At 35.9% G+C, this 11,861-nt stretch overlaps 2 protein-coding genes across 2 annotated transcripts; both read left to right on the forward strand.

Moving 5' to 3' along the window:
* Positions 1-3,235: 3,235 nt before the first annotated feature.
* On the forward strand, positions 3,236-4,731 carry LOC106341370 (MATH domain and coiled-coil domain-containing protein At3g58260-like). The gene is made up of 5 exons (XM_013780149.1): positions 3,236-3,278; positions 3,438-3,601; positions 3,688-3,839; positions 4,006-4,160; positions 4,243-4,731. Exons 2-5 carry the CDS (start codon positions 3,495-3,497, stop codon positions 4,654-4,656), a joined length of 828 nt encoding a protein of 275 aa, XP_013635603.1. The 5' UTR covers positions 3,236-3,278; positions 3,438-3,494; the 3' UTR covers positions 4,657-4,731.
* A 416-nt stretch (positions 4,732-5,147) lies between these two features.
* LOC106341440 (MATH domain and coiled-coil domain-containing protein At2g42465) lies at positions 5,148-5,879 on the forward strand. Its single transcript, XM_013780214.1, has 2 exons — positions 5,148-5,262; positions 5,333-5,879. Exons 1-2 carry the CDS (start codon positions 5,206-5,208, stop codon positions 5,735-5,737), a joined length of 462 nt encoding a protein of 153 aa, XP_013635668.1. The 5' UTR covers positions 5,148-5,205; the 3' UTR covers positions 5,738-5,879.
* Positions 5,880-11,861: the final 5,982 nt, after the last annotated feature.

The following is an 11,861-nucleotide window of genomic DNA, read 5'->3' on the forward strand; positions in this document are numbered from 1 at the left end:
CGTTCTTGGTATGGACATGTATCACGGAATTGTTCACACTTACCCTCATGGACATACCATAATCATTTAAATGTTTGAGACATGTATTTACCAGTTTATTATTTACTTTGTCTCTTTGACTGGTGATGGCCTATCAATGAGTTTCCCTTGTGTACATGCTACACACGTGAGATTCTTTGGGATAACTCTTCTTATCTTTTATTGTGTTCCTTTTGAATATCAATTTTCGCATCATGTTTGTACCAGGATGGCCAATCCGGTTATGCCATAAAGTGAATATTTTTTGCAGGCATTTAGCCTCTATCATCCTGATCTTGACATAGTAAAAACCAGTAGAGAATGCAGGTATAATCTCGACCATTTTTCTATGGTCTTGGGCGAATTTTATATATCTAAAAAAAAACTTTTTATTTCCTTTGCCCATTGTTTCAATATAGAAACCACTCTTATATCTTTTAAACTCAATGGGCTTCTATGAGTGAATATAAATCATTAGATCTCTTTAGTATTGCCGTAGCCTATCAAGAGAATGGCTATACCCGCAACTATATTTCTTATAAACCTATATATTTGAAAATCATTCATTCCTTTTATTAAGTTCAGAGCAAACAAAGCAATAAAATAAATTCAAAGTGATAAAACAAAGCAAGTATAAAAACCAAACAAACACAGAAGTCGAAATCAACATTATTCTTTTAGGCAATCAGAAGTTTCATATTCCGTAGGATCATCTCTTTCATGATCAAAAATCATCTTTACCATCTTTATATACCAAGTGGGCTTCAAGATTCTTCCCTTTCAGACTCTCTTGATAGAGGTCACAAAGATGTTTGGGAGTCCTACATTTCTTAGCCCATGGTTCCCCATTCCACATCTATGGCACACTGATTTGGTCGAGCTTTGTGGTTTAAAGGATATACCACGGTCTCTGCCTCGACCATGGCTCAAATTAGGTTGACACTCATGGCCTTTGTCATAGTGGTTCCCATGGCCAAATGTATAATAGTGGCCATGGCCACGTCCTTTCTACCCTCCACGGCCATGGCCGTGTGGTCTATCATCCTGGATGTGGTTAGATTCTTTGGATTCTTTTTTTTCCTTTGCGGCCTTATTGGCTTCAGGTAATGGGGTTGATCCAGGAGGTCTCAATTCATTGTTTCTTATTAGCTAGCAATAGACTCATCCACGGACTTGTAGTCCTGGATTCTGAGATTCCTCCATAGCTTTTGGTAATAATACATTTCTTTGGTGATCATATATATCTCGATTTGAATTCTATCCAAAGGTCTAGAGGATTCTCAATTGTCAAATACTGATCTTTGAGACTCTCAATAAGATGATGGCGAATAATTAATATTGCCTTGAATCAATCTTTCTCATTTGCATTATTGCCTTCTATGATACATTCACCAAGTCTTTTTGACTTTAGGATAATCTTTGTATCCAATGCCCACTGTAAATAATTATCAAAATCCAGGTTGATTTTCGACATCTCAAATCATATATCACTCAATATTTAGGTATAATTTTTCATGCGGCCTTATTCTTAAAAACAATCAATTCAGATTTCAATCTTGTGAGGACAATGAAACAATCAATCTTAAAAGTATTTAATCAATCAGTCAATTTCTAGCAAGTCTCAGCAATACTATTTCTATGTGTTCATAATATTATGGTTTATCAAGACTAGCAAAAACGGATTCAATTAATTACTCAATCAGTTTCAAGGCTGATTTTAGCAATACTAGAATATATATTTCAAGCATGAATTTCATTGAATCAGTTTCAAGGCTGATTGGTATTTAGCATAAACCGTGTGTAAATAATCTATCTAGTATCCGAATTTATTAAACTGAATTTAGGGTTTCAAGTTTCAGATATGCGGATTAAGGTTAGGACTACAATTAGGGTTTCATGATTTCTAATCAGATCAATCAATAAAATCGAACCTAGCATACAATCTTAAACCTCAAGACATTAGATTTTATCATGAATCTATCAACCTATCGATTATATAAGCAAAGCAAGCTAGCAACCTATCGGATTCGATCAATGCTTCAACAAGCTGGTCGGTTTAATCAATTTTACATCAGATGAACAATTAACCAAGCAGGATGAGAAAATAAATCTATCAATCCTAACTGTGATCAAAACATTAATAAAAACAAGTAGGTCGGATTTAATCAAGACTTAAACAGATCAGAATTATTAAACTAGCAGGATGAGAATAATAAATCTAGCAACTTAATTGTCAAACAATTGTAGCAACATAGCATCAGATTCAATCAGATTTAAAACCTCAATGATAAACCGAAAACAATTTTGATTTCAAAAAATTCGATTAGGGTTTTAATATGCGATTTGATAATTATAGTATAATTAATTCTGATACTTATATTATTTAGGGTTTATAGATATAGGATTAGGTTTTATCTGATTTTAATTTGTAAAATCCGATTTGGGGTTTTAATCATGTAGGAACATGATTTAGGGTTTAGGGTATCAAACTTTAGAGCTTCGATTTACTCATTAGGGTTCGATCTATTATCCTATGGCTTTTATCATAAAGATTAGGTTTTATGGTTTCATTCTTTATCAAACAATCCAAATTCGATTAATATGTTCTTAGATTTCGAATTACCTTTTAGCTTAGTTGATTGTTGAAACCGGACCAACAAAGAATGAACCTCGAGCTGGCCTGGACGCAAGCTGACTGCGAGCGGATTGAGGCTGGGGTTGCGAGCGGCTGATCGGGGACACGAGCTGTTTGCTGTCGGATCGCGAGCGGTTTGATCGTCTGGTGCGAACGGGACGCTTGCTGTCCGGGAACGCGAGCTGTCCTGGATGGTAGCTGAGGCTGAGTTCGCCTAGGATCAGGCTGGAGCTGATCGAAGACCTGAGCTGGAACAAAAGACGCGATCGGATGATTAGGGTTCGTCGGGTCGCGGCTAGGTTTAGGGTTTTGCGATTTTGGTTTTGGCTCAGGATATTTAGAGTTTCGTGCTGATAACGTGTTATAAATTAATGGGAGAAAGAGATTGTATATATCTCAATTTATGGAGCCCTTTATAAATATATAGTGAATTGCAATAGATCATCATAGATAAATGAAAAGTATACAGTAGAAAAGAAATATGCCTATTTGGTTATGGCATTCACAAATTGGTTCATAACAATGAGCTATATAAATATACGAGGAGACGAAGGGATTCATATTTATCTCCAAACCTGTGTCCCTCTCTCTCTCTCTCTCTCTCAACATTCGAAACCCTGTGGCTGTGAGTATATAGTTCATTATTTTCGTCCTCTTATACACTCTCGTCTATGTTTCTATGTTCCTTTTGTCAGATTGAAACTTGTTAAAATTAACTATTAGAATTTCACAGCGGAATCTTTAATCTCTATGTTTATAGTTTTATTTGTGGTCTGATAATTAGATTTACAAATTCGGGAGAGTACGTGAATCGTGATCAGCCACGGTCGGGTCAAGAATAATGGGGAGTCAAGTTGACAGCAAGTTCACTTGGGTGATTAAGAACTTAGCCCCTTTTGGATCGGAGATAATTTGTTCTGACTCATTCGTAATTAGTGGCTGCAAATGGTACGTGAGACGAAAACTATTCTCTAATGTTAACGTGTACGTATGCATATATGCTCTCGTTGATTTGTTTTTTTTTTTTCCTACAGGCGTCTTATTGCCTATCCCAAAAGAAAATGGCTTAACTACTTGACTTTGGAAGTTGCTGATTGTGAATCTTTTCCTATTGGATGGAGAAGGCTAGCAAATTTTTCCGTGACTATAGTAAATAAGGCTCTTGAACAAATCTACCGACGACAAGGTGAGCTTGCTACTTTTTGATTCTTCTTGTTCTTGGGGCCAAATCGAATATTTCATTTGCCCAGAACCGGCTTATTTATGAAGTTGGGAACAAAATTGATATTCAATAACTGGTTTATATCCACCATGTAACTTATGATATGAATGCCTGCATTGTGGTGTTATAGTAACACAACAGTGGTTTGATCACAAGACTCCCAGGTTGAGTTTTCCACTCATGAAAACCACCCTTGGGTTTCTGGTGGATGAAGAAGTCAAAATTGTTGCTGAGATAGATGTTGTTGAAGTTATCATTAATGGATTCCAAGTTCTTCCTTCACAGGTAAGAAACAAGAAAGACTCATTAGGTTCTTTGTATATATAGTTTGGTTTTACTTTACACATATTTCTTTGCTCTCTCCTAGGTCAAATCTGTCAACCGTTTGTTTAAGAGAGAGCCAGACATTGCATCAAAGTTTCCTATAAACAACCCACTTCTGAAGACAGCATACATGAATGTCCTACTCAGCTTGACTAAGACTTTGCACCTGTCACCTCAGAAAATCTCCAACGGTGATCTGTCTGATACAGAAACTACTCTTGCACACATGAAAACTATAGGGTTTAAGTTGGAACTGTTGGAGAAAAAAATTTGTGAGATAAAAGAAAAGAAGGCAAAAGAGAAAGCTGGTAAGATTAAGATCCAAAATACTGAGGAAAAGTTGAAGGATTTGAAGCAGAAGTGCTTAGACCTTGAAGCTCAGCTGGACACTGAGAAGGCAGAGGTTTTGGCTGCAAGTGCTCCTCTCTTGTTGTCTGATGATGAAGATGTTTTCTGATGGATTGAGTTCTTAGTTACTTGAGTTTAGGTTCTTCTAATGCTAGGGTGTTTTGGTAACTAAATGGTTTGTAGTTTGGCCTCTTAAGACTCTTTAGGTTTCTTTAGTTGTAATCAGGACGTGACACTCGGATGAAACATTCGCCTTTAACTCCCAAATGTTAAGTAGTTATAGATCATCCGAATCTCAGACTATCCAAAAAATATATATGTACGGATCATCTAGTTTTTATACCCTAATTGTTTTAGGCTCATAAATATCAAGTGTTTCTTGATGGAAAAGCAACTATCTTCGGGTGTCTGAACAGAGCATTGAGTCATGTACCAAAGAAGTTGATTGACGTGTGATACCATTAATAATCATATGTTATTTAATTATGACAAGGTATTATTAAGTTACAATTAGCTCAAGTTTATTAATGATGCATGCATCTTCTTTGGTATATATATTCAGTTACATGAAAACAATCCTCAAACACACAAAACTGCACGTGCCTAATCTGCAAGTAAAGCTTCTTCTCTGTATCACAAGAAAACTCAGATCGTAGCAATGTGGAGCGGTGATGGAACAGTTGAGATCAATGGCTTTCGTGTTTACTATTCAGAGGTAAGAACACCTATTTTACTTAACAACGATCACTTGTGGTGGTGTCTTTATACATCAAACTTGTTCTCAGGTAGAGTGTGTGAGGAGAATCTTTGAAAGACACCCAGAAACGGCATCAGATCTTCGTCCAAAGAACCAGTTGGTGAAGACTGCGTACTTGAACAACCTCCTTGACCTCATAGACATAGCTTCCTTAGCTCCTCAGGAGCTCACAGAGGAGGAACTAAGAGATGCTGAGAACACGTTTATGGATCTGGAAGGGGTAGGTTTCGAGTTGGATTGGTTGAAGAAGAAGCTGGAAGAGCTTTGCGTGAAGAAGAAGAAAATGGAATCACGTGGTGCTCGCATGAGGGAACTCGATAGAATGATTGTGGAACAGAGACAAGTGTTGCTTGCGCTTGAAGTCGAACTGAAGAATGAAGAGAAGGAGGCTGTTTCCGACAGTGCTCGACTTGGTTTCGAGGATGTTGTTTGAATGGAACTCACTAATAAAGAAGCCTAAAATGTTTTTTTGAGGTTTCCTCTTTACGTGCTTGAGAACATGTGTCGTTGTCTTAACTACAAGAATCGTTTGAATAAAAGAAATATATTTTATGTTCAAATAGCAAATTAAAGAGATGAAGTGAAAAAGAAGAATGATTATTTGATAAGTCTATGTTCTCTGTTTTCAAGAACAGAGCATCCACATTAGGGTTTCTTTATTTCACATGTGTGTTTCTTGATGGAAAAGGTAAACAATATATAATGGATGTCCTACTCAGCCTAACTGAGATTTTGCGCAAGTTCCACAAGAAATCTCAAAGATGATCTGTTTGACGCAGATGTTGCACTGGAATCAATTAGAACCAACAAAAGTGATCACTGCTAACGTTAGATGATATTTTCTGATGTCACAGTTAGGTGTTTTGGTCTGTTTGCTTAACTCTAGGTGGATATAAACCAACAAAAGTGATCACATGTGTTTTTCTTGAAGGAGGCTTAGAATTTTGAAAAGCAAACAATTCCAATGGAAAAGCTATGCATCATTTTAAAGATTTTAGTCTTTGTCTCATTCAAACAGCTACTCGAGAATGATTCTTTCAATTATCAGTGCAAGGACATAAGCTATCAAGATTTTGCTTATCTTTGGTGAAGAGAGCCTTGGTGAAAAGCTATTAAGACCATCTGAAGCAAGCATATCATGACATCATCAACGTTGGATATCTGATTCGGGAATTGCCTGGTTTGATCTAATGTCCGGTCAGCACATTTCAATCTCTCTTTTCTTTTAGTCCAAAACGTTCAATCTCTATTATGCAAGTTGCACCCATGTCGAAATAGCTAGTCACGCTGTTTACGTTAAATAAACATCGAAATTTAAGCAATAAGCTATCAAATTTTTAATGAGCAAATTTGGATTCAGTTCACGTTCAATTCAGACTTTATATATTGGTCAATTAATTTAAAAATTATCTATTTTGAACTTTCGTCAAGAGTTCATCAATGAGAACAACAATCTTGATAGATTAATAAGCTAAAAAGCCTACAATTACAAGACAAAATTCATCAATAAATCTCTCCGCTCAGAGAGATGATAGGCCGAAGTTACAAACTCAGATTCAATCCATCGGCAATGACTAAAGACACTAACCAGAGATAAAGAACAGCAAACACAAACACATGACGAACACTAATCCGAGTCTAATAGTTCTTATGGTCGTCTGACAAAACACCTTAGGGAAAAAAAGACAATTCCCAACCTAACAAATAATCAGAAACAAGATATAAAACAAATAATACATAAGATGCCATCATTCCGGCAATCAAACCAATAGGGAACAATAAAGTTCAACATTCATCATTCCACATTCTCTTCATTAATAAGAACTCAAGAAAACAAAATACAACTTTTAGAGGAGAAAGGAAAGATCAGATAGAGCTAATACGTAAGATGCCATCATCTCGGCGAATCAAACCAATAGGGAACAAAGAAAGTTCAATCATCATATCTATCTCTTTCTCCTCTTTTTAAATTCTCATCAAAAACACAACACATAAAAATCGATACTTTACCAAAAACAAGTCTAAATATTTAGAGCAAAACAGAGAATTTGAACTCCTTTAAACTCGTTGAGGGATAGAATAAACAGATGGAGCTTTATATATACAGAGATAAACCTAGGGTTTCTTTAGGGCTCCCTTCATCAAAAAGACGTAAATACCCATTTTGTTAAAATGGGCTCAACTAAGTCCAGAGTTTATGATGGGCCCAGGTAAGTCTGAGTGTGTAACAGTGAAGATACATTATGGGCCGCAATTGGCCCAATAGTTCTAAGAAGGTTTCATACAAAATCTTTCTTGTTAGTTATTTATTTCTGAAAGTATTATTTCTGAAAGTTTCTGAAAGGATTACATTGTAAGTCACTTTATCAAACTTAAATAACACTCTGAGTCACTTTTGACTCCTAACACACTTTCTCTTTGCTTTTTACACACATATGCACAGCTGTCAACATATTAATTTTTTATACTACCCTTCTTTCGATTGCACATCGTAACTATAATCTAACTAAGTTTCTTCTCTTATTCTTTTAGTTTCCAGATTTTACTCTTTTATATAACTGAAGAGAAAAACCAAAAGTTTCGACAGAGTGAAGCGGAGAGCCACTGCCGCAGCTGGTAGTGGTGTAAAATCATCTTGTGATTCATCTGTTCATGCATCTTCTACAGCTTATGTATATTCCAAATCCTCCACACAACACGAATCGTTGGATTTCATCTTCCCACGTTGCTAGATCTGAATGGATTTCTCGCTGACTTTTTACTTCTGCTGCAGTGAATCACTTAGTTTGACTTTCATTCAGCCGGAGAAAATCGAAAGCTTCAGAGTGTGAAGTTGATTTGCTGTCAAAATTAATATAACTCGACAGCCATGAGCTCAGTCCTCTGCTTGTATCTTCTCTCCTCAGAGATTCTCAGAAGAAAGCTTTGTCTCCCCTGAGAAACCAAGTCAATGGCTGAGGATTGGGATCTCTGCGCCGTCGTCAGAGGCTGCTCTGCCGTCAGCTCATCAGCAACCACCACAACCACCGTCTTCTCCACCAACATTTCATCTCGCACGAACCATGTATTCACCTTCGAACCAAGAAATAATACCGTCCTCTTCGGTGAGATTCGAGATCTGTACACGCCGTTCACACAACATGTACTTATGGATTTTGTTAATCAATGTCCATGTGGATAGTGAAAGAACATGTACATATGAATGCTATTTAGCCTTTACAAATGTTGAAACATCGAAATATGTGTGATAGCGCTAGAATGTTGTACAACTGAGAATTTTTTAAAGAGATTTGTGCATGTCATTCGGTTATTCAGTTATGATATTCATCGTTAGAACAATATACATAGGGGCGTACACGTGGACATCGTTAGAACAATGTACACGGGGATAGCAGCAAAACAATGTACATATGGACATACAACTCTTCTTTTAAAACAGGCACCAACACATGCTCTTACAAATAGTCTCTTAAAAGATGTATGAATACGACGACAATGATATTTTTCTTTATCGATTAACACTTAACAAAGGTGTACACCGTCTAGACATGTCTACATGTACACTGTCTAGACATGTCCACATGTACACTGCCGCGGTTCTTCTATGAACTATCGAGAAACTTCACTATATGAATTTGTGACGAAACGTAACTTCCTTCGACGGCTTTGCTAGCTCTGTTACCTTGGAGTTGGTGAATGCAGTGAAATCTTCATGTTTAAGCTGCGGTTGCTGAGTTTGGAGAGGGAGACGACCTCAATCGAAGCCTAAGATAACGGAGGTGGGAATAGGTGGAGAATGAAGTTTGTCTTCGGGATGGATGTAGTAATTGATGACCCAACGAACAGCTAAGGCTCTCTTTTCCGAGAGGTCAACGGCCACTCAGATTTTACGGCAGCCTCTGATGGTTAGTGTTCGAGAGCTCGACGGAAGTGATGAAGAAACCTCCACCTCACAGAGTCACTAAAATAATTTTTTTTATAAAAAATTTAACCGTAAAAAGATGAGGAGAAGTTACGGCAAAAAAAAACTATGTTAATATTTAATTCAGTTTGTTGATGCTTTCGGTTCCTCCATTTTAAAATAATTTAAAAATTAAAAATATTCAACTAAAACTAAAGAACAACCAACTACACATCTCGTTCACCTTTAGTTAAGGGCAATAGGATAAACAACCATTGAAAAACTACCTTAGTAGTAGAATGTGATCAGCTGTATTATAAAAAGTCAAAAAGTGACCTTTTATGTAAAAAACTCATTATTCGGTTTAAACTCTATTTACCCTCCCTCCTTGCGAAAGCTTTTTGCATCTGAGTTTGCTCTTGGTACAATGTTCTTTTGATTTTTCTTTTCGGGAGCTCGTAGAAAGTTGCTTTTAGTTTATAAAATCAGTTGTAAGTTATAGGCCTGGGCTCTGGGTTCTTCGGGTCGGGTTCGGGCCGGTTCCTTTCGGGTCCGGATCTTTTCGGGTCCGGATCTTTTCGGATCCTAAATATTTAGACCTAATAGGTACTTAGAAATTTTCGGTTCGGGTTCGGATCGGTTCTTCTCGGGTCCGGGTCGGTTCGGGTCTATAATTAAAATACCCATAAAATACCTGTAATTTTTCGGGTCCATATCGGGTCCGGATCGGGTTCGGGTATTTAGGATCTGAAAAAGACATGATATACCCAATTCCATCAATTTTAGTTGAATATTTGTCATATATATCTAAAATTTTACAAAACAACTTAAATGAAACTATTAATAATTAAAATAAAACATTTTAAAACTCTAAATTTTACATTTTAAAGCTTAATATTACTTTAAAAATGTTAAAAAATAATAACAAATGTTGTTAACAAAAGATATTTCAACTAAATCATAAAATAATATATATAAGATAGAACACAAAAACATCATAGTTTTAGATATACATGTTTTTAAGTCGGGTACAAATCGGTTCTTATCGGGTCGGGTCTATTCGGGTCGGTTCCTTTTCGGTTCCGGTTTTTCGGGTAAAAAAAATTTAGACCCAAAAGGTACTTGTAAATTTTCGGTCCGGTTCCGGATCGGATATTTTTGGGTCGGTTCCGGTTCGGATCTTCGGGTCCAGGTTAAAATGTCCAGGCCTGGTAAGTTAAGCTGACAAATAATTTTACTTTTATTTCTTGTTACTTGATTTGATATCTGTCTGTATGAGCCCACCACTTTTTAGGATGAGATTATACAAAGACTAAATACATAATCTCTTGAAAGATTAAGGAAATGAAATTCAACTGGTGAGTTAGTTTCTAACGTTAATTACTTTGTTGATGTATAGGAATTTCGATCGTGAAAACATTTCTAGACAATTCCGTTTGCATTTTTTTTTTTTTGAAGAATCATGTCCTCTAGGAACACCCTTGAGATCAGGTCAGTGGAAGTTACGTTTCTTCTTGGAGCTTAATCTTTTTCAGTCAACACTTATGAGTTGTTGATTATTAGAACATCATAAGATTGCCTTAGGATTTTCAAGCCTAATCTCACACCACATACTAATCCAATCATAATTAATTAGTGTTTCTGTAAAGGAGAAGATATAAAAATGTAGAACTATGAGTTTGTCTTGAATATTGATTCTTATTTTAAAGAAATATAAACATGTGGGTCATGTTGATTTGTGTAAACTAAGTGTTATGCATAATGTCCCATATCAATCTATATTTTAAAAGGAATTCAGCAACTTGTGTATGCATCACATTACATAAAGTCTTTTTCTTTCTATCAGACATTATCAAGTGTCTTTGTAATATATATAATATAAAGTTTTTTTTCTTTTTAGCCACATTTCTTCTATTTGTCGGGCTTAATTAATAGTCACACATATTTATTTATGTTATCTCCTTTTCCCCCACCCAACAAATCCAAAAGTATAGACTTAAATAGTTAAATTTATAGTTCATTGTTTTACATTATGAAATTTGGTAGTATGTCTTTGAAATTATAAACGAAAAAAATTAAACGTGGTTAGGAAGACGTAAATTCACATTTTCCATATTTGTATTTTAATACACTACTACGAGAAAACACAAGCTTAACGAGGAAATTAAACAAGGAAAAACAGTCCTCGTAAATTTACGTCGATTTTACGAGAAACTTACGTGGAAAAATAATGTCATCGTTATTTCCTCGTAAAGTAACGACAAAAGCGTTTCGTCGTAAAATCGATGTAATTTGACGTGTCTTTTACGAGGAAATACTATTTCCTCGTAAATACGACGTAAACTTCGCGTGTTATTTACGAGGAAATAATTTACGTGTATTTAGCGAGGAAATTTTGAATCCACCAACTTTGTAGGTGTTACACGTTTTTTTTTGCCACCTAATTAATTTTCGTCGTAAATTCATAGGAAAATTACAACTACCAGATTCGAAATTTCCTATAAATATGGATGTTTGAACATCATTTTAAACACACCAACAACAAAAAACGTGAAAGAAAAAAAATGGCTGGCTCCGGGACTATTTACGAGTTGCGGAAGTGGATGTATATGCATAGAGATGCTAACGGGAGAGTGACGAAAGAATACCTTGCGGG

Source organism: Brassica oleracea, chromosome C4, assembly GCF_000695525.1.
Source record: "Brassica oleracea var. oleracea cultivar TO1000 chromosome C4, BOL, whole genome shotgun sequence".
In the NCBI taxonomy this organism is placed as follows: Eukaryota; Viridiplantae; Streptophyta; class Magnoliopsida; order Brassicales; family Brassicaceae; genus Brassica; species Brassica oleracea.

Coding starts and splice junctions, on each gene's coding strand:
- LOC106341370 (XM_013780149.1), top strand. CDS start 3,495: ATGGGGAGTCAAGTTGACAGCAAGTTCACTTGGGTGATTAAGAACTTA. Junction 3,840..4,005: donor ACAAATCTACCGACGACAAG/GTGAGCTTGCTA, acceptor GTGGTGTTATAG/TAACACAACAGTGGTTTGAT. Junction 4,161..4,242: donor TCCAAGTTCTTCCTTCACAG/GTAAGAAACAAG, acceptor GCTCTCTCCTAG/GTCAAATCTGTCAACCGTTT.
- LOC106341440 (XM_013780214.1), top strand. CDS start 5,206: ATGTGGAGCGGTGATGGAACAGTTGAGATCAATGGCTTTCGTGTTTAC. Junction 5,263..5,332: donor TTCGTGTTTACTATTCAGAG/GTAAGAACACCT, acceptor ACTTGTTCTCAG/GTAGAGTGTGTGAGGAGAAT.